Source organism: Calonectris borealis, chromosome 20 (assembly GCF_964195595.1).
Source record: "Calonectris borealis chromosome 20, bCalBor7.hap1.2, whole genome shotgun sequence".
Classification (NCBI taxonomy): Eukaryota; Metazoa; Chordata; class Aves; order Procellariiformes; family Procellariidae; genus Calonectris; species Calonectris borealis.
In genome coordinates, this window is record NC_134331.1 from 7,532,350 (window position 1) to 7,551,789 (window position 19,440).

Sequence of the window (19,440 nt, forward strand, 5' to 3'; positions counted from 1 at the left end):
GGGGGAACCTTGCGAGCGGGGCGGGCACAGCCGCGGCGGCGGCGAAGAGCGGGGCACCGCTCCGCTGTCCTGCGGGGGCCCGGACCGAGCCGAGCCGTGCTGTGCTGAACCGGGCCGCGCCGAACAGAACCCAACCGGGCCGACCCCAGCCGTGCTGTGCTGAACCGTGGCCCCTGCGGAGCCGGGACCGGGTCGTGCCAGACCGGGACTAACGGGACCGGACCGGGACGAACCGAGCCGGGCCGGGCCGAGGGGGGCAGGGCGCTGTCCGCGGTGCTGAAGGCGGCGCGGGCACTGTCCGCGGTGCTGCAGGAGCGGCCCGGCCCGGCCCGGCCCATGCAGCCCGGCCATGGAGGCCCGCGCCGCCGACTCGGGAGGGGCTGGCTACAACGAGACCCTGCTGCACAAGGTAGGGCTGGGGCAGCGGCGGTGGTCGGAGAGAGGGGTACCGGGGGCGGGGGGACTGCAAAATGCGTGGGGTGGGGGATGAAAGCAACTGCCATGGCAGGGCGCCTGCTTGAACTTCCCCGGCAAACTCTGTCCCTCTCCCCTCCTCGCTCCTTTTGCCCCGGCGGGGTCCATCCGCCACCCCCTATCCTGGCGGGGGGAAGCGCGGCTGCAGCTCTTCCCCCCCTCGCCCCGCGGCGGCCGGGGCTGGGCAACCCGCGCGGCTCGCTCCCGGTCCCCACCACCTCCCTGGTGACGGTGGGGAGGGGGGCGGCAGGATCGGGCGTGTTTGGAAAGCAAAGCGGGCAGGAGCGCTGGAAAGGGGCCAGCCCCGCGGCACAGCGTTCAGCCGCTCCCGCTGTCCTGTGCATGCTCCGAGGGGTCGGGGGGAGCTGCACCCCGGGACTCTGTTTGCCAGAGACAGGCTAAGAAGCCGGAACTTCCCTGCCATGAAATAGCAGTGTCCCAAGAGACGTCCATCCCTGACCTCCTTGCTTTAAAATCTTTCTCCTCTGCGGGGTCCCTGGGACTGCGTTTTGTAACTCCGCATTGCATGGAGGGTGGCCGGGGCTGCTGCTGTCCCCGCAAGACCTGGGTGGCTCAGGCTCTGCTGCAGGCTCTGCTGGAGCAGGGCTTTTGCTCCCTGCAGTCAGACGCTGCCCAGCAACTCCAGGAGACATGGAGGAGACACTGATCTCTGCCAGATCCACCCATCACTCCTTCTTGCTGTCCTCACGCTGCTTTGCTGCAGTTCCAAGTGACTGTGCAGGGACTGACACCCCTGGGGAACAGGCTAAAAAAAAGCAGGGGTGGGGCAGGGCAGGGGAAAGGGCTGGGGCTGTGTGGATCCCTCTTCACAAATCCCAGTCTGTTCTATATCCTGCTCTACTCAGGGCAATGTGCCCAGCCCTTGATTAGCAGGAAAATATCAATTACTAGCAACTCTCATTTCTGTTGTACATCGAGTACCTAGGATATGCCTCCAGGGGATGACTCAAGAAACTTTGATTCTTTGCAAAGCCTTAACTCTCTCTTCTCCAGCAATGAGCTACTGCAGTAAAGGAACAACGTTGGTGGAAATGAGCCTCTGGGCAGAAGAGCTGCCCAGGCAAACAACCATCCCAGTCCCATGCTGTTTCGCTTGCTATTTTGCTGCCGCTCCTGGCTGGGTTGCTTGTCTCACAGAAACAAGCCTGCTCTTGCTTCAGGGACATGAGGCAGCAAATACCTAGCTAGATCTTGTTTCTGAGCACGGAATCACATTTCAGCTATGCTGAGAAACTCCGAGAGAGCTTTGCACTCTGGAGGCAAAGGTTAAATGATTTCTGGTCGGTGGCTAAACCCAGGCCTGGGGAGGAAAGAGGCTAGGAGCAAATCAAAGCGGGAACAGCAGAGGTTTGTTCTGGGCTGTTCCAGAAAAGTTTCACTTGGCACAAAATGATGGATTTTGCTTTCAGATGATTTGACCCATTGCCAAATTGTTCCTCCTCTCATTAGATGCTTGGATCCATTCAGCTGGAACAAGTCCCAGGGGGAGAGGGATGTGCCCCTGGGCTGTGGTTGATCCAAGGTGCTAGCAGGGGGTTTGCAAACAGGGATCCCCTGCATGATCTGAGCCAGCTTTTGTTTTATGTGCAGCCCTAGATACAGGCTCTGCCAGGGCAAGGGCCCAGCGGGGCTGGCAGAGAGCCCCAGGCTCTGCCTCAAGCCAGCATAAGGGGCTTGGCCATGGTGAAACAGTGTCTGGGCAGGGTGGGGACAGCCCTGAGGTGTCCCTGTGGCACAGGACGGCTCAAGGCATCCAAGTTGCCCTGGAGCACTGCCTGGAGCAAGGGAGAGGCAGCGCAATTTTGTATATAGAACAGGTAAAAATAAGTCTTGGTAATGCATTCCTGAGAGACCGTGAGAGCAGGGCAGCAAGGGACTGAAAGCAACCACAGCTTCACTCTCCCAGTGCCGTGTCTTGGCTGAGCTCTGCAAGCAGCTGTGCTGGGATGCATGTGCACAATTGCCGCAATTTGTTGCGACAAATCCTGCTGACCTCGGAGCAAACCTTTGGGTTTGGGGCTTCAGCAACTCTCTGAGAGCAGCAGAAGAGCTTATGGAGCGCACCTCCCCCCTCCCTGCATCCCCCAGCACTGGGGTTTTACCCTGTCAGGCTCCTGCTAGCTACATTTAGCTCAGGTCCAGCTACCACATGCTAAAGCTCAAAAATGAACTGGGAAGATAACCTCAACCCACACGCGCTATCCCAGATCTCCTCCCGCTCGGCTGGCGCTGGAAATGCAGCAATCACCTCCCTACACTGCCTTGACAGCCGTATAAAACTTCTCTTCCCTAAGCACGTTAGACCAAAATATCTCCTTTGCTTGCTGGCTGCCAGCATGGGTAGGGGAGATCTGCGTGGGTTTGCCCTCACTGCTGCCCCATTGCTCTGCCTTGTCTCTGCAACTGACACTGAGCTAGCAGCAATTTTGAAGGGAGGTGATTTGTCTAGGTCTGAATTAGCCCAAAACCCCTAATTTGAGGTGTTGGGAGGGATATTTGCTCTTTCCCTAAGACCGAGCTGGCAGACAGGTCTGCTCGGGGGTGTGTTACAAGCTGTGCCCGCTTTTCTGCTGGGGCTGTGGAGCAGGCAAGCTGTGGGGTGGTGGGGAAGCAAAGTTACCTCTGCCCGCCCAGTGGAAATCATTTCCTTTAGCTGGAAACAAGAATTGCTTTGATTGTGCTGGGGCTCAGGAGCGGTGCTTTGGGACTGTCACCGAGCGGCTTTCCCACTCTTGGCCAGGGTTCCCTCTACACCTTGGCCAGTCGGTCTGTGCATGCACCCCAGCAAAGCACTGCTCCATCCCCACGCCGCTGTGCAGAGAGGAACTGCATCACCAAAAGGAATCTCCGAACTTTTTTGCCAAAGTTTTCCAAGCAAAGGGAAAACCTCCTGAAAAACCTGGGGTGCTGGGGAGGCCAGGCTGTGGCCGAGGATGCTGGCAAGAGACAGGGTGGGTACGGAGCTTTGATGCTGGGAGGCTTCCTGCTATCACGACTCAGGCATGTCCAACCTGAGGTTTTGACAGCTGGCTAGCCACATCCACTCCACAGTGGGGTTTTTATTCTTCTTTTATGTTTATTTCGTAGCCAGGAAGGCCACAATGGTTTCCACTTTGCTGTACCTCCACAAAGACCATGAGCTTTTCCTAAAGTCATTAGGAAAGTCTCTTGGCTGATTCAGGCCAACTTTTACTATCATTATTATTAAGTCATGAAGCACTGCATGAGTTGTCTCTGTTATAAATCCCAATTAAATTATTGATAGGTGAGTCTGCCTTTTGTACATGTTCTCTGTAAATCCTGGGCTCTGGAGGCTTCCCGGTGCTCATTCCAGCCAGCTCTCCTCCCTCCATAATTAATGCTGTTCTCTGCATTAACTGCTCTGAAAGACAGTGCTGCAGGGTGCAGCTGGTCTTGTTGCACTTCCCAGCACCAGTATTTTACCTGGGAATAGCGTGTAGCACCAAAAAATGCAGTGCTGGGGTGCAGGAGCCCCATGGTAATGAATTCTTGGGGTGTTTCCCTATGTGGCTGCTCCAGGGCAGATCCTGCTCTCTGCATGGGGAACATGTCTGGGCCCCAGAGCAAAGCCAAGGGGGGCTTGGGCAGGGAAATTCCCCCCAGTTCCTTTGACCCATGTGCAAGGGTTTCACCCAGAGATTTCTGCCTCCCAACATCCCCCCAGCTCCTGCGCAGGCTCCCAGCCCACGAGGCTGTTCTGAATGTACAGGTGACCCGCAAACAGCCCATCGTCTAGTTAGGGAGGAGGGAGAAATCTCCGGCTGCAGATCTGGCCACAGGTTGCTGCCTCGCAGTACACAGGTCTGTGTGGCGGCGTGTGTCTGGCAGAGGTGCAGAGCTCCCTCCTGCCAACAATTCCGCTCAGTAGGTCAGGCTTTTCCCAGGAGATATTTGGGGTTTGGAATGTTTTTTCTGAGGGAAAATGCTGATTCACCGAAGCAAGCCTTTCACTGAAACATATCAGTGTTAACAGGCTCCAGGCAGGTTGTGGTGCGGTGATTTATGCAAGGCAGGATGCTGGTCTCCTGCCAGTCCATGTTCCTGCTTCATTTGTGGTCCTCAAGCTTGTTGGCCTTTGGTTTCAGCCCACTCCTTTGGGGTGCATGGGGTGGCAGGAACCGCAGTGCCAGGCGTTGTGTCACGTGCCTGGTGGCTGGTTCCCATGGCCTCCAAGGGCACGAAATCAGGCCTTGATCTGCTGGGGCTGTTCAGGCACTTGATTAAACACGTTCCTCCATGCTTATCTGCCCTGCACCTCACAAGGGGGTATGCGCGGTGCCCAAAGTGGTGCCAGGCTGAGTTTCACCCTGGGGTCCCTCGGTGCAGGAGAGGTGATGGAGAGACAGGACCAGCCACACGCAGAGGCTCCCGTGACCATTGGAAAGATGGTGAAGCAATAACTCCCACTTGGCAGGTGAAGAGTGACCTTCGCAATGGGGACGAAGGGCTGAGGTGCCCTAGGATGGAGTAGGGCTGCTGGAGCTGCATCGGACTAAACACAAATCAAGGGAGAAAACAACAGATGCAGTTGTCGTGGTTTAACCCCAGCCAGCAAATAAACCCCACGCAGCCGCTCGCTCACTCCCCATCTCCGGTGGGAAGGGGGAGAGAATCGGGAGGGCACAAGTAGGAAAATTCCCGGGTTGAGATAAGAACAGTTTAATAATTGAAACAAAACGAAGTAGAACAGTAATAAGAACAATGATAACAACAACAATAACAGAATATACAAAGCAGGCGATGCACAATGCAACTGCTCACCAACCGCTGACCGCTGACTGCTGACCGGGTGAGCCCCCCCCCTCCGGTTTTTATACTGAGCATAATGTCACATGGTATAGAATACCCCATTGGCCAGCTTGGTCAACCACCCCGGCTGTGCTCCCCCCTCGCCCAGAGCTTCCCCTGCACGTGGCAGAGCATGGGAGGCTGAAAAGAGAAACCAAAAGTCTCCCCTGTGCAAGCACCGCCCAGCTACAACCAAAGCATCAATGGGCCATCAACGCTCCTCTCATATCAAACCCAAAACACCCCCCAAGCTACTGGGAAGAAAGTTAACTCTGTCCCAGCCGGAACCAGGAGAGCAGTGAATGCGGCATAGGTGGAGGCAGAGAGTGGGGAGGTTCAGTCCCACCACCTCGTTGGCTCAGGGGTGGCAGAGGGACTGGTGACAGGGGGGACGCTGCCCTGGGGCTGGCTCAGTGCTTGCCAGAGCTGCAGCTACAGGAACACCCGTGTCCTGAAAGACAGAGCTAAAACCACTTCTGAGCAAGCAACTGGTTAGCAGAGTGTTTATTTTAACTTGTGTCCCTGGGAAAGGGTTGAAAGTGCCTCGGTTTCCTGAAAGGATGGGAATGTTTGCACCGGTGGCTTTGCAAACAAAACCCATATACCAGCAGAGAGGGGAGGGAGGGGTACGTTTGCACCATTGGTGTCTCCCTTAGGCTGGGGATTTGGAGGAACATGAGCAGGAGCAGAAGGGAGGACGGGCTCCCCAGGGATGTGGTGTGGGTACCAGGACCATGGGCTGGCAGCTTGGGAGCTGCTCGGGAGGTGATGGCAATGCCCCAGCTCTGACACCTGCACAGCTCCCTCGTCCCTTCTGCTCAGGGACAAGCAAGCTTTGCTTGCTGCGGGAGAGCCCTGGGGCTTCCCATGAAGGGCTGGAGAGGCAGAGGGGCTCCGTGACTTCAAACCCAGCGCCCTGTTGGGGGGGAGTGCTGCGGATCCCCAGCGTTAACACAGCATGAAGACAGTCCGGTGCCCCGGAGAGGCTGTGTGGCTGTGGCAGTGGCTGAGTGCAGCAACTGCGGGAGACGCTCTCTTTACTAAACTGTTTTGGACCTAATCCAGCACTGCCAGAGTCCTCCCAAAGAGGTTTTCCACCAGGGCTGTGTGAGCCAAGGCTGCCTCTGCCCGGCAGCTTCCCAAGCCAGGGCAGGAGCGTTTCTCCTGCTCACTCTCCGTGATGGGCTGCGCTTTGCTTTCTCTTCCACCTCTCTGCACTTGGAGAGGGCACAGTGGGGCTCATGCCGGAAGCTCAGCCCAGGGCACATTTCATTTATTACAGAGATGGTCAGAGGGATGGAAATTTTTCCCTGGGCAGGTGGCAGGACCAAAGGTGACAGCGAAGGACAGAGCGCAGCGGGACAAGCCATCTGGCCACGGTGCTGGCACCCAGCAGCCTGTGGGGACAATCTGCTGCAGCCAAGTGGGGCTGTGCAGGGGGGCTGCCATGGGGCTTCCATGGGGCCCACGGCTCCACCGTGATCTGGGGCCAGGCTGGTCCCTCCTGATCCTGCTGCATTTGCTGCCGCATCCCCCCAGCACCCCCTCCCCAAATGCCCGGCCCCTGGCTGCATGACATGCCTGCAGGCTTGGGCATCACCTGCTCCCGCGCACTGACGCCTCTTTACCTGCTCCTTGCAGACGATCCTGGTCGGAGACAGTGGCGTGGGGAAGACATCTCTGCTGGTCCAGTTTGACCAGGGCAAGTTCATTCCTGGCTCCTTCTCTGCCACCGTGGGCATTGGGTTTACGGTAAGAGCCCAATCCCTGGTCCCTGGGCTGTGCAACCTCGCTCACCCTTAGGGGAGCAGTTTTATTTGGGTAATCATAATCTATGATTCTATGATTCTAAGCGGTGCTAAGCACAAAGAACTGGCAGAATTTGTTCTGGTGATGCTGGTTGAGAGGACAGTTTAGCTGTGTTCTTGTCAGCAAGCTGGGGGCAGCCGCGCTTCGGGCTGCTGGGAGGGATGGAGGATGGATGAGGCTTCATGTTGCAAAACCCATGGTGTGGCCGTGCCTGAGCAAAGCCCTTTGCATTGCACATGGAAAGTTGCCTCCAGAGAAGCCCCACTGTCCCGGGGAGAAGCCAGCCCGTGTCCTGCCCGTGCACCCTGGGGCCCTCATGAAAATTCAGGCAGATGGCTGCAGCGCCTGGGAAAAGCATTCGGCTGCCGTCCAGCGCTATTTGCAGAGCTGCCGCGGGGCTGGTGAGCGGCTCCGGCACGTGTGTCCCCTCTCCCAGGGGAGCCCAAGACAGAGACAGCGCTTAGGACCTCACCACACAGCAAGATTGTCATCCCTCCAGCATCCGTGGCAAGGCTGGAGCTCCGCAAGAGGCTATTACCCATGGGATGGCTATTACCCATGAGGAGGCTATTATCCATGGGGATTTTCTCTCTAGTCCAGGCAAAGGAAGCAGGGAAACATGTGGTACCGGTGTGGGGGGTCTGGGGCCAAGCAGCCCAGGGGCTGACAGCCAAGGGAGCCCCTGTGGGCAGTGCTGAGCCCTGGGCAGGCAGAGGAGGCTCAGCCATGCTCCCGACCTTTGCCGGTTCCCAGCTGCCTCGTTTCTCCTGCAGCACATGAGAGCGTGTGGAGGTGATGCTCAGCCAGGCATTTTTCCTGCCTAGGCAACTCTGTAAGCACCAGCATGGTTCGCTGAATCCTTCCAGCCCCCCTCCCCAGCAAGCTGCAGGGGAGCTCAGCTGCTTCCAGGAGCTCCGAGTGCTTCCAGCCTTCAGCTCTGGGCACTTTCTTGGCCAAAGAGTGTATATAAACTATAAATCCCCTGGCTGGGTCTGAGCGCAGTTACGGGACTGGAAATACAGGTTCCCTTTCCCGAGGAGCAGAGGAAGGCTTGGCTGGAGCAGGAGCCAGCAGCTGGGGAAGGTGCGGAGGCGGGTGCCATCGCAGAGGGCATCTCTGCCGTCGGATCTCCCGTGGCCACCCGTGACCTTCGCTCGGAGAGCAGTGAGGGGCACGGCTCTGCACTGGAGCCCCACACGCCTGAATCCCAGCAGCATGAGTGGGGCTGGGGGGTTTGCACTGAGATTAGCCCTGGTGCTGGGGAGATGGGCTGGGTATCCCAGGGAAAATAAATCAGAGGGGGCTGAAGGCTCCTGTCCCACCTGGAGTGGTGCCTGTAAGCCTGAAGACCCTGGGCAGTCATAGTGCATGGACCTGGATGGGGTTTTGTGGAGTGAGTTTTTGGGTAACACAACATCCCTGGCTCTCTCCTGGGATGAGTTCCGCATTCCCACACTTGGGCTTTTCCCAAATGAAGTGCATTATGAGCTGGGCCCCAACGGTTGGCATAGGATGTTGGTGGCTGTGAACAGCTGGGGGGAGTGGGAGCCCTGGCAGCCCTCCCAGCCGAGACGCAGGCACTGCTGAACCGGCTCACTGCTGAACCGGCTCACCGCAGCATGCGGCTTCCTGCTAACGGCCGCTGCTTCTGGTTTCCTCCCGGTTTCGCTGCACCTTGGTGCTAACCTGGGGCCCAGCTTGGCAGCCATTGGGGCTGCAGCGGATGGGGCAAATCCCCCACCCTTAGGTGGACTGGTGGGGTGGGAGCGGGAGCTGCCGTCCCCACCGTCCCTACCTACCTGGCATGGCAGGGGTGATTTGGCAGCACCGGGGTCTCCATCCCCACATCCCGTGGCGGACAAGGGGCTGTTCATTTGTGGGGTGAGCAGTTCCTCCTTTTCCCATCCACGTGCCCAGAGGGACGTGCCAGGGCTCTGCCTGCCGTCCAGTGCTGCCGAGCCCCTGGCAAACCCGGGCACCCCGGGGTCCCCTGTGGGGGGTGCAGGGGGGCAGGTTTCCAGCCTTGAGCCTCCTCTTCCTCATCCCGTGGCTGGGCAGGGAGGCGGCCGGGTCACAGCCTTGGGGGTGGCCGGGGAGGAGGAGGAAGAGGAGGAGGAAGGCGGGCCGGGCCGGGCCGGGCCGGGTGGGGCCGCGGCTCCCGCTAGCCCCACGGCGCCGGGACTTGGCGGCTCCGCTCGGACGCACCATGAGCGGGACCCCCCGGGAGGGGAGCGGGGACAACCCGGGGGGAAGTGGGGACCCCCCGGCGGGGAGCGGGGACCCCCCGGCGCTGCCCCGGGACTACGAGCTGGCCGGCAAGGTGAGAGGCAGCGCGGGGTGCGAGGAGGGGGAGCAGGGATGGATCCCCCAAGCCCTGCCGGGGGTGGAGGTTGGGCCTCGTCCCCCGGTCCGGGGGAGACCGGGAGGGGTCCGGGGGAGTCCCGGGGGCCGCCCGCTTCCTCCGCTGCCGCGATCGTGCCCAGGAAGCAGCTGCGGGCCGGGGAAGGGGAAGGGAAAGGAGGCGGCGGCCCCAGCGGAGCCCCCCCAGCCCTGCTCGCCCCTGCCCCGTGGGGGTCCCAGATCTGGCAGATGTGGGGATGGGGGTTCTCCCCCCCCGGGAGGTGGGGATGGGGAGTCCCTGCCCCGGAGGCGGGGGGAGGTTTTTGCCTCGGGTGTGTCCCTGCCCCGAGGTGGCAAGGGGGGGCCCGGCCCCGGTGGCCAGCTGCAGAAATAGGGCTTTCGGGGCTCTCGGCTGGGTGGGCAGTGGGACTCCCTGGGGTGGGGCGCGGCCAAGCTCTGCCCTCTGAAAGCCCGTCCTGCCCTTCTCTGGGCGAGGGGGGCTCCTGCCAGCCGGGGCAGCAGTGCCCCCCATGATACAGGACGGGGGAAGCAGGACCCCATCCAGCCCATCGCAGCATCCCAAGGACACCGGGCAGGGGGGCAGCGTGTGTGCCCCGGAGCCGAGCCAGCCCGGGGCCCCGCACCCACCCCGCAGCCCCCCGCACTGCAAATGTCCCCGCATCCGTGCCAGATATCGTGGTGGGAACCCTCCTCCCCGAGTGCCCCCTCTTCCCCAGCCCAGCTTGGCCGAGGGTCGCCCCGGGGAAGCACCCTCCTCTTCCCGGCAGCACAGGGGAGGCACAGGGCCGATAAACCTTTTACCCGAAAAATTTCATATGCAGCCCCAGGCTGAGCCCAGCGCCGATGGTGCCAGCCCTGAGACCTCCCACTGCCTCACTAAGCCAGCTCCCAAAGCGATCCTGCGCACTGCCACCTTCCCTAAATCACTTTTATTCCTTTGCCTTTATCATCTCCACTCTGACTCCTTTCATGGGCTGATACTGGAGGGAAATTTTTGTGTTTGAGGGAGGAAATCTGTTGCCAGCTTGATCTGGAGCGAGGTGGAGGCTGGGCAGGGGTGTCCCGGGGAAGGATTTGACCAGCAAAGTGGATTGGCAGGAGGCACAGCACTTCCAGCCCGCAGCTCTGGCTGTCCTGGCCCGCGGGGTGTTTGCTGTGCCACCCCTGTAGAAGGTGGCCACGGCTCACTGCATTCACCCAGCCTGTGGGCAGCGGGGCCGCGTAGGTTTGCTTTGCAGGCTCCAGCGTCCCAGCAGGGATGGACCTTCTTGCTGGAGTCCTGCTCACTGCTATTTCTAGGCAGGGGATGGATGCAGTCAGCATCAGGTTAACTATTGCCTGGCAGGAAAGGGCTGCTGCCAGTGAGCAGGGAGGAGAGCACGGCATCAGGGCATCGGGTAAGGCTGTGCTTCTGGAGACCAGCATCGGTCCTGGCTGCTGCCTGCTCAGATCCAGTGGTGCTGGAGTGGCCGGGGAGCCCAGGCTGAGCCTGTTTGCTTAGCAGGAGGGGAAAAGGCACTGTGTTTGCTTTGGTGTCTGTGGCAGGCACGGCCCTGGGCACTTACAGGGTGAGAGTCCCGGACACGGCGGGGTTTGCCCAAGCCACGCATCAGCCCCTGGGGCTGCGCATACCTGGGCCTGGGGTGGTGGTGGTTCCACGTGTCTGGGAGCCGTGGCCTGTTCTCCAAGAAGCCTCCTGGGTTGGGAGATGGCCAGGGGCCAGCCAGGAGACATCTCTTCTTGCTGCTGTACCTGCCTTCACACCAGCTCTCCTCTTCGGCTCTCCCCCTCTTGGGTGGCTGGGGGCTGCTCCGCTGCCCTGGGGCACTGCTTGGCTGCACCCTCGGGGGTCCCATCCCACCCCCAGCTCTCACAGGGCTCCCCAGACCCAGCAGGACTAGCCCTGGGGAAAGAAATGGAGGGACAAAAGGGACCGGGTGGGGCTCAGCACCACCCAGGGATGCTGCCCCCTCCCCATCCTGCTAACACCTCTCCGTGCGCCCATCTTGCAGGTGATGTTACTTGGCGACTCGGGCGTGGGGAAAACCTGCTTCCTGCTCCAGTTCAAAGACGGGGCCTTTCTTTCTGGAACATTCATAGCCACCGTGGGCATAGATTTCCGGGTGAGACCAACACGGCTGCTGGCCCCTCACATTCCCTGACCTGCACCTTGGCCAGGGCGGGGCGCTGGGAAGGGGAGACGGAGGTTTTCCAGCCTCTGCACCCTAAATAATCTCCTTACTGGCTGCAGACTTTTGCTGAAACCCTTCCACCTCTCACTGGGAGAGCGGTAACAGAGAGAAGAGCCTGCTGGGAAGGTCACCTCTTGCCTTTAAATCAGCAAAAAGCCTCGGTTTAGCCCATCGTGGCTGGGTGCGTGGGCTGGGGGTGTGTGATGGGTGGCCGGCACGCTCCACTGGCCAGGCTGAGGCCAATGGCTGGTGGGGACAAACGCTGGTTGCTGTAATTTTATGTCTTGAAAGGGCTGAAGTTGGCTGCTGAGGAGTTGTTAAGGTCACCGGATCCCGTTTAAACCCTCCCGCTGCTCTCTGTTCACCAAATTTCAGCTGCAGGGTCTCTCTGGGGATGCACAGGCAGGCAGAGCTGTTTGCAGCACAGGGTAGAGCGGTGTTTCAGCAGGCTGGAAGTCACGGGGGGTGTCCCCAGGCAGGGCTCTGCCCACGGCTGCCGACATGTGTCGAGCGCAGTCGGCACTTCCTCTGCCTCCGCAGCTGCAGCTGCTCTGGTTTTCTGCCACCTTTGCTGCCCAGGCTGCTCTTGGCTTGCAGGGGGGAATTGGGGGGGTTGATGAGCGGGAGCCAGGGGGAGAGGGCTGTGGGTTTACTTTGGAGGGGTCTTGTGGCCTGTCCTTCCAATAAAGTCACAAAAGAAGGAAAATCTGTTGTGTCCCACTGCTGGGCTCAGCCCCGGCAGCCCCAGGGGTGTTGCCAGCTCGTGGGTACCCGCTCTGCCTTGTGGAAGAGTCCCCTCCAGCAGCTCATGGCTTGCTGCTGGTAGGTAATTTCCAGCATCTCCTAGAGCATGTTTTTTGTTTTATTCAGCCCATTTTCTCAACTTTTATCATCTCCATATGGGCTGAATTTCCATTTCAAACAATTCCAGGCAACGAAATTATTTATAGGAGTCTTCTCTGTCCAGAATCATCCCTCCAAGTACAATTCCTTAAGAATCTTAAAATAGCCCTTTGGTAACTCCTGATTTTCTTTTCTCGGGCCTCTGGAGAGAAGTCCCTGCACTTCCAAGTTGTGTAGAGTGATTGCTAAAGCCCTCTCTGATAATTGCTTTCCCTGCTCACTTTCAAATGCTGATTCCCTTCCCCAGTCCCAGCCCAGCTGCAGGGTCGAGCAGCCCCGACGCCTGGCTGCAAACTGCCCTGACCTGGGAGATTTCCTCCTTCCGTGCTGGATAAAGCTATGTGCTACCTGCAACGTCCCAGCTCGGTGTGTGCAACCACCTTTAAAGGCCAAGCAAGGCTTCCACTAGCAAGGAAACCTGAGCTGGACACTCAGCATCACCCACTGACCATCCCCAGGCAGCTCGTAGCATCCGAAGGCCTTGCTGCAAATAGCCCAAATTTTTAATGCCCAAATAGCAAATTGCTGCAAGTAGCCCAAATTTTTAGTGCCACAGTGGTTCCTTTGGCACATGGAGCAGAGGAGTCCTAGCAGAAGGGTCAGGGATTTATGGTGAGCAACCATAAAAGCAGGCCAAGATGTTATTAATAGATGCACATTTGCATGTAGTTCATGCAAGACCCTCCCCACTTCCCCAGCTCTGCCGAACTTCCCCTGGCCCCACGGGCAGGGGCTGCTGCAAGCCCGGGGCTGCCCGGCAGGAGCCGGAGCGGGTTGGTGCCCTGGGCTTTGTGGGGCAGCCTGCATCATTAGCCGGCTCATTAGGGGACTCGGGAGGCACAGGACAGGGGTGCTGGCTGTAGGTGATGAGCGAGGCACCGGATCCAAAGCAGGCTGGGATCTTGCTGGCCTGTATCCATCAGGGCCTGATTCTGCCCTTTTCCACCCTGGCACAAGGGGATGCTGCTCTGGGATGTCCCTGTAGGTGCCATGCAGCATCGCAGCCCCCCAGCAGTACCAGGGTTTGTAGCAATGAGGCTTCAATATCCAGCCCCATGGGCAGCCTGGCTTCATCCCGCTGGCCGGTGGAGAGCAGCTGATGGGCTGGGGCACAGCCGGCTCCATGCTGGGGCTGGCTGGCAGCCGCACCAAGGTATGCTTTGGGCTGATAAACGTGCTCTCCTTCTCTTCTGCAGAACAAAGTGGTGGCTGTGGATGGTGTGAAGGTGAAGTTGCAGGTGAGCTTTGGGAGGAGGTGAGCAATTCCCAGCTGTGCTGCTGGGAAAAAACCCTTGGACTGAGCATGGGTGGGCTGGGAGCCACAGGGGCATCCCCAGCCAGGGGGTTTCCCCTCCCCGCTCTCACCAGGCTGGCTTCTTGGCAGATCTGGGACACGGCAGGACAGGAGCGTTTCCGCAGCGTCACCCACGCCTACTACAGGGACGCCCAAGGTGGGTTCGGGATCCAGTGGGGATGGGGGAGACCAGCCAGAGTGCATCCCTGCAGTGGGGCAATGCCTCTGCCTCTTCCCTTCCAGCCCTGCTCCTGCTCTACGATATCACCAGCAAGATGTCCTTCGACAACATCCGCGTGAGTCCCCTCCGCCGGTCGGGAGCGTGTTTCTCCCTGGGGATTGGGGTCGTGGGTGCCCTGTGTGGCTTGCTGGGTGTTTGGGGCAGTTTGAACCTTGTTTTGCATGCAAGCACTGGCTGTTTCAGCCAGAGCCAGCCAGCTGGGAGCTCGTCCCCAGGGCGCCTGGCTGGGCACTGCACGGCTGGGTGAGTTTTGTTTAGGGACACGGTAAATGGCTGGAGGGAGAAAACGCAGTTTGGGATGGATATGAACTACGTGTAGGCTTGGGCTGTAGCCAGGAGACGGGGCATTTTGAGGACTGTTCGGCTGTGATGCCGGAATGGTTCCCATGCCAAAAAAAAAGCCATTTTCCCGGTCTTCGCGAGGGGCATGCAGGCTGAAAGGGGAGGGACGGGGGTACTGCTCGCCCCGACGCAGCCCCACTGCCCCACAGGCCTGGCTGACGGAGATCCACGAGTACGCCCAGAAGGACGTGGTCATCATGCTGCTGGGCAATAAGGTGCGTGCAGGGTCCCCCTTCACCCCGTGGTTTGCTGTGCTGTGCCATGCCAGTCTGGCCCTGCCCTTGCCATCCCCATGGCTGTGGAGGGACGGGGCTCAGTGGGCACTCTGCCTGCCGGCTGGGTGCACCCTGTCTGCACCCTCTGCCAGGTTCTGCTGATTTCTGGGCTCAGCCAGGCCCAGAGGTGACCCCAGAGGTTTGGAGGGTTGGGAGGGGGGGTGGTGTCCCCAGCAGCCCGTGCCGGGCAGCATGAGGCTGAGGGTCCTGGTACGGGATGCTCACAGTATGGGATGCTGCTGGGTATGGGATACCACTGGGTATGGGATGCCCACCCAGCTCCTGGATGCACTCCCAGATCCCAGGTAGCCCTAAGTCCCAGAAGCCCAACAAGATTCCAGATTCTCTCTGGGGGTCCCAGATGCTGCCAGGTGCCCAATGCCCAACTGGGTACCAGATTTTCCCCTGGGACTGGATGCCCCCTGAATCCTGGATGATGCTGGGTACTCAATGCCAGAAGCCCCCCTGGGTCCTGAATGCCCCCAGGTACTGGATGCTGCCCCAGGTTCCCAATGTCCCCAGGTCCTGGATGCCCCCCCACATCCTCAGTGCCACTAGGTCCAAGATGTTCAACAGGTCCCGGATTCTCCTCTGGGCACTGGATGTTCCTGGGTCCCTGATGTCCCCAGTTCATGGCAGCCCCCTGCACACCCCACACTGCCTGCTTGCCAGATGCCCTCAGGGTGCCAGCTGGCCCTGGTACACGGTGACACTTCCCTTCCCTTGGCAGGCTGACGTGAGCAGCGAGAGGGCTGTGAGGACGGAGGACGGAGCATCGCTGGCCAGGGTGAGCTGTGCAGGGTCTAACCCCGCTGCAGCCCCCCTAGACAATTGCATGTCACTCAGGGTCCCCGTGCAGCCATGCCATCCCCTCTGATGGGTGCCCAGATGTGCCTGGCTCTAGCATGGGCAGCACGGCAGCCACTTGCACACAAAACCTGGGGCAAGGCAGGGAGGGGACGGCACCTTGTCCCCTAGCCTTGGCCAGGTGACAGGGATGATTCGGAGGTGCAGGAGGGCATTCTGGGTCTGGCCACTGATGGGGCCGTGCTGCTCTTGCAGGAGTATGGGGTGCCTTTCATGGAGACGAGCGCCAAGACGGGCATGAACGTGGAGCTGGCCTTCCTGGCCATTGCCAAGTGAGTACCTGGGGGACCCTGGCAAGGGAGGTATCCCCCCAGCCCCACCACCTCCTGCACTGGCACTGGAGTGGGCAGTGGGGATAACGCGGCCCCACCACCTCAGGGAACTGAAGCAGCGGGCGATGCAGCCGCCAGATGAGCCCCGCTTCCAGATCCACGACTACATTGAGTCGCAGAAGGAGAAATCCAGCTGCTGTGCCTTCGCCTGAGAGCGGCTGGGAGGAGCCAGCAGCCCTGGGGGCACAGGCAGGCGGGAGGCAGAGTGGGGGCCCAATCCTGCCCTTGAGTGCCCAAGGGAACCAGGCCCTGACAAGCCAAGCATGGACGGGACAATACGGCGGAGTGGAGCATGCATGAGGAGAGCCATTGCCCCAGCGCCAGGATCCAGGGGCTGGATCCTGCCGCCCCGCAGGGCAATGCCTGGAGCTTCCTGTGTGCCACTGGGGGAAAAACCACGCTGTGAGGACTGCCATCCTGGCCAGCGAGCCACAGTGATGCCTCCATCACCCGAGCAGGATGCAGGATACGGCCCCGCACCTAGCTGAGGGCCCCTTGGAGCAGCTGGAGGGGCCGTGTGTGTGCCATGGATGAGCCCCCGTGCAGCCCCCAGCCCTCTCCTCCCCTGCAGCGCTCTCCTCCCCTCTCGGCACTGCTCTCGTCTGGCTGGAAGGGCCTGATCCAGCCCCCCGCATACCTGGTGCTGCCAGGCTCTGGCTTCCCTCCAGGGAGCCTCAGCTCTGCCCCCCAGGCTGCCCCACGCCCAGGTGCAGCCGGTGCCCACACTTGGCCATGGCTCCTTGCTGCTGCTGTTGCTGCTGTCGGCTTTTATCCTCCTGCTGCCACAAGGGCAGCGATGTCCCCGTTGTGTCCTGGTTCTGCCAGAGGGATGGGGAAGCGGCCAGCCAAGCCTGCTCCCTGCCTGCGCAGCTGGCATGAAAAACAAAACTCCTCTGGGAGCACCTGAGCGATGCTTGGGGCACTTCTAGTACACACAACAATTTGGAAAAACCTTTATTTCCCCCCTCTTGTAGCCACAGGAATTAGAGACTTTTTTTTTAATGAGAAAAGCCTTTTTCTTTTCAATCCCTCCAGACAAAACCATCTCCGGCCTCACGCAGGCTGGAGCTGGTGGGGTGGAGGTGCCCATGGAGGCCTGGGGCTGCTGTGTCTGGGCGGGCTGGGTTTCCCTCCCATCGTTGCACATGTAATACAATTGTTTCTTCCTGCTGCTGGCAAATAGCAGCTGAAACCCACTCTCTGGAGAGCAGATGCCTGAGGTGCTTCAGCCAGCAAACACTGCTACGTTGGGCACAGGCGGGGTGCAGGGTGCAAGGCTTGGGCCCCGCATTGCTGCACATCCCCAGTGCCCAGCCTGGCCCTGCCGACCCCTCCAGCACACTGCCGGCACCCTGGAGCACTACCTAGGGTGAGACGGTGAATATTTGGTTATGTAGCTGAAGAGCTGATGTGAAGGGCAGCTGCGGAGGGCATGGCACTGCTGCATGTGGGAGTCGGGGGCTGGCTAGCACATCCATCCCCGCCAGCACCTTCCCTGGCCCTGCGCCTGAGCTGTTCGTCTCTCACCAGCCCCGGTGCCTCCTTCGCCTCTGCTCTGCTCCTGGGTCTCTCTTTGCAAGTTTACAGATTAAAGCTGGGTATTTTCGAGGCTTTGCATCTGCCTGGTTTTTTATTGCGTGAGAAATCCCTGCCCTGGGTCTGCGACGTGGGAGGCTGCTGTGCCCGGGTGCTGCAGAGCAGCAGGGCCGGGGGGACCCTGGGAGCAGCCGTGGGGAGGGCGAAGCACCCGCAGCCCATTTCTCCCTGTTGGGGCTTTCGTTGCACATTTCAGACAGTCCAAAGGTGAGAGGGGAAGAGTAAACATGGCCTGTTAAATTAAAACCAACCTCCTCCCCTGCTGTTCTCATGGTGCGGAGTCCAGCATTCCCCAAATAACTCTGTCTTCCCACCAATGGCATTGCTGCTGCTGCTTGTTGATGTCTGCAAAAAATGCTGGATGGCTTCAACACAAACAGACGTTGGCTCTTTTCTGCTTTCCCCCCTCCAGCCTGAGCTCCCTTAACGTCACGCTGAGCCACAAAAGGCCCTGGCAAAAGGAAGCAGCTGGGGTGCAATGGTGCTGCCTGCAATGGTGCTGCCTGCACCCTGCCGTCCCATGGGCACTGCTGGGGTCTGCTGGACCCAAAAGCAGCTCCGTCTGTTTCCTTTGCTGCTGCCTTTCTTCCTTATCGCGGTCCCATGCTCAAACCAGCCGTCTTGGAGCTGGGTTTTATTTCCTGACTTAGGGCAGCGTTCCCAAAAAGTGTCCCCCGTCGTCTCCCCCCAAAACACGCACGCTCGTGGGACCGTGCCGCTCACAGCCCCCTTGCCAAGGGGAGGGCTGTGCCGCATTGATGCCGCAGGCGATGGACCCCTGCCCCGTCCTGGGGCCGTACCGCGACAGCTTGTCCTGGTTTTTCTTCTCCGCAGGCATCTGCCACCGGCCGCCGTGGGATTCCTCTCCACTGCCTTTCTCAGGGCTGAGCAGCCGCAGGCGAATGCTCAGCTGAGTGGAGGAAACAAATGCGCCCACCCTCCACTCCCAGCCTGGCCCCAAGGAGCCGGAGCATGGTCAGGCCCCAGCATGCAGGGGGTTTGTTGGCCGCTGGGGTCCCCGCGGCAGGAGGTCTGTGCAGAGCTGCCCAGGAGGGACATGTCTTGAGGCGTGCTGCTGCCATCACCTCCTTGCTCGCCTGGCTGCGGCACGGTTAAACGTGATCCCAGCTGCCCTGGGGACCTTTGGCCAGCCTGAACTCCAGCCAGGCCCTGAAGCCCAGCAGTGAGAGACACTGGCGGTACTTCCATGCCACCCTCCGCAGGACAATCCCAGGGGCCAGGGGCCAGCTCTGCCCAGCACCATCAGCCCCGCCTCGATGCTGGAGCAGCCCAGGCTTGCTGCTGCCTTGCTCTGCCCTGGCTGACCCGAAACCCCAGGATCTCACACTCTCATAAACCCCCCTGCAGCCACTTCAGCTTCCCAGGCGGCGAGCAGAGCATGCCGGCGCCGGGGCTGAGCAAATCCCTCCAGGGTTTCCCCCATCTCCCCACTCTCGGCTCCTTGGGCCCCAGGGTGCCAAGCAGGGGCCAGGGGCTGCTTGGAGGAGCGGGGTTGCTCTCTCATTTCCGCTGCACAGCGGGTTACCGCCGAGTGCGGCCTCCTGTGCCGCTTTCCCACACAGTTTCTGTTTGGGGTTTTTATTTCACTTTTGAAGCTCTGAGCATCCCTCCAGCGCCGGGGCCGGCAGCAGGAGTGGCGTTCGAGAACTGGGCGAGGGGAAAACGGGGACGGGCACCGAGAGGCCGAGGTGTGCCACCCGGGACGTGCCCCGGGAGAAGCAGAGAGCGCCCCGCAGGTCCCCAGCCACCGTCGAGGCAGCCTGCGGTGACCCCGAGGGGGGGCAGAGCCGATCCTCGGCGGGGGCTCAGCGGGGAGCGGGGCGGGCCCGGCCGGCGGGCGGGGAGAGGCGAAGGTGGGCCCGGGGGAGCGATCCGGCCCCACGGGGCGCGCAGGGGCCCGCTG

General features: G+C 60.4%; 1 protein-coding gene across 2 annotated transcripts; it reads left to right on the forward strand.

The window, feature by feature from the left end:
- On the forward strand, positions 1 to 17,528 carry RAB37 (RAB37, member RAS oncogene family). 2 transcript variants are annotated; one of them, XM_075169698.1, is made up of 10 exons: positions 1 to 409; positions 6,946 to 7,056; positions 11,487 to 11,597; positions 13,766 to 13,807; positions 13,954 to 14,020; positions 14,107 to 14,159; positions 14,596 to 14,661; positions 15,452 to 15,508; positions 15,784 to 15,860; positions 15,967 to 17,528. In XM_075169698.1, exons 1-10 carry the CDS (start codon positions 350 to 352, stop codon positions 16,070 to 16,072), a joined length of 750 nt encoding a protein of 249 aa, XP_075025799.1. In that variant the 5' UTR covers positions 1 to 349; the 3' UTR covers positions 16,073 to 17,528. The 2 variants fall into 2 exon arrangements, with proteins under 2 accessions (XP_075025799.1, XP_075025798.1); XM_075169697.1 differs by lacking the exons at positions 1 to 409; positions 6,946 to 7,056 and adding an exon at positions 9,251 to 9,433.
- The last annotated feature ends 1,912 nt before the right edge of the window (positions 17,529 to 19,440 follow it).

Excerpts from the sequence above, each read along its gene's own strand:
- RAB37 (XM_075169698.1), top strand. The coding sequence starts at position 350 with ATGGAGGCCCGCGCCGCCGACTCGGGAGGGGCTGGCTACAACGAGACC. Across the intron at positions 7,057-11,486 it reads CCGTGGGCATTGGGTTTACG|GTGATGTTACTTGGCGACTC; the intron begins GTAAGAGCCCAA and ends CCCATCTTGCAG. Across the intron at positions 14,160-14,595 it reads TGTCCTTCGACAACATCCGC|GCCTGGCTGACGGAGATCCA; the intron begins GTGAGTCCCCTC and ends ACTGCCCCACAG.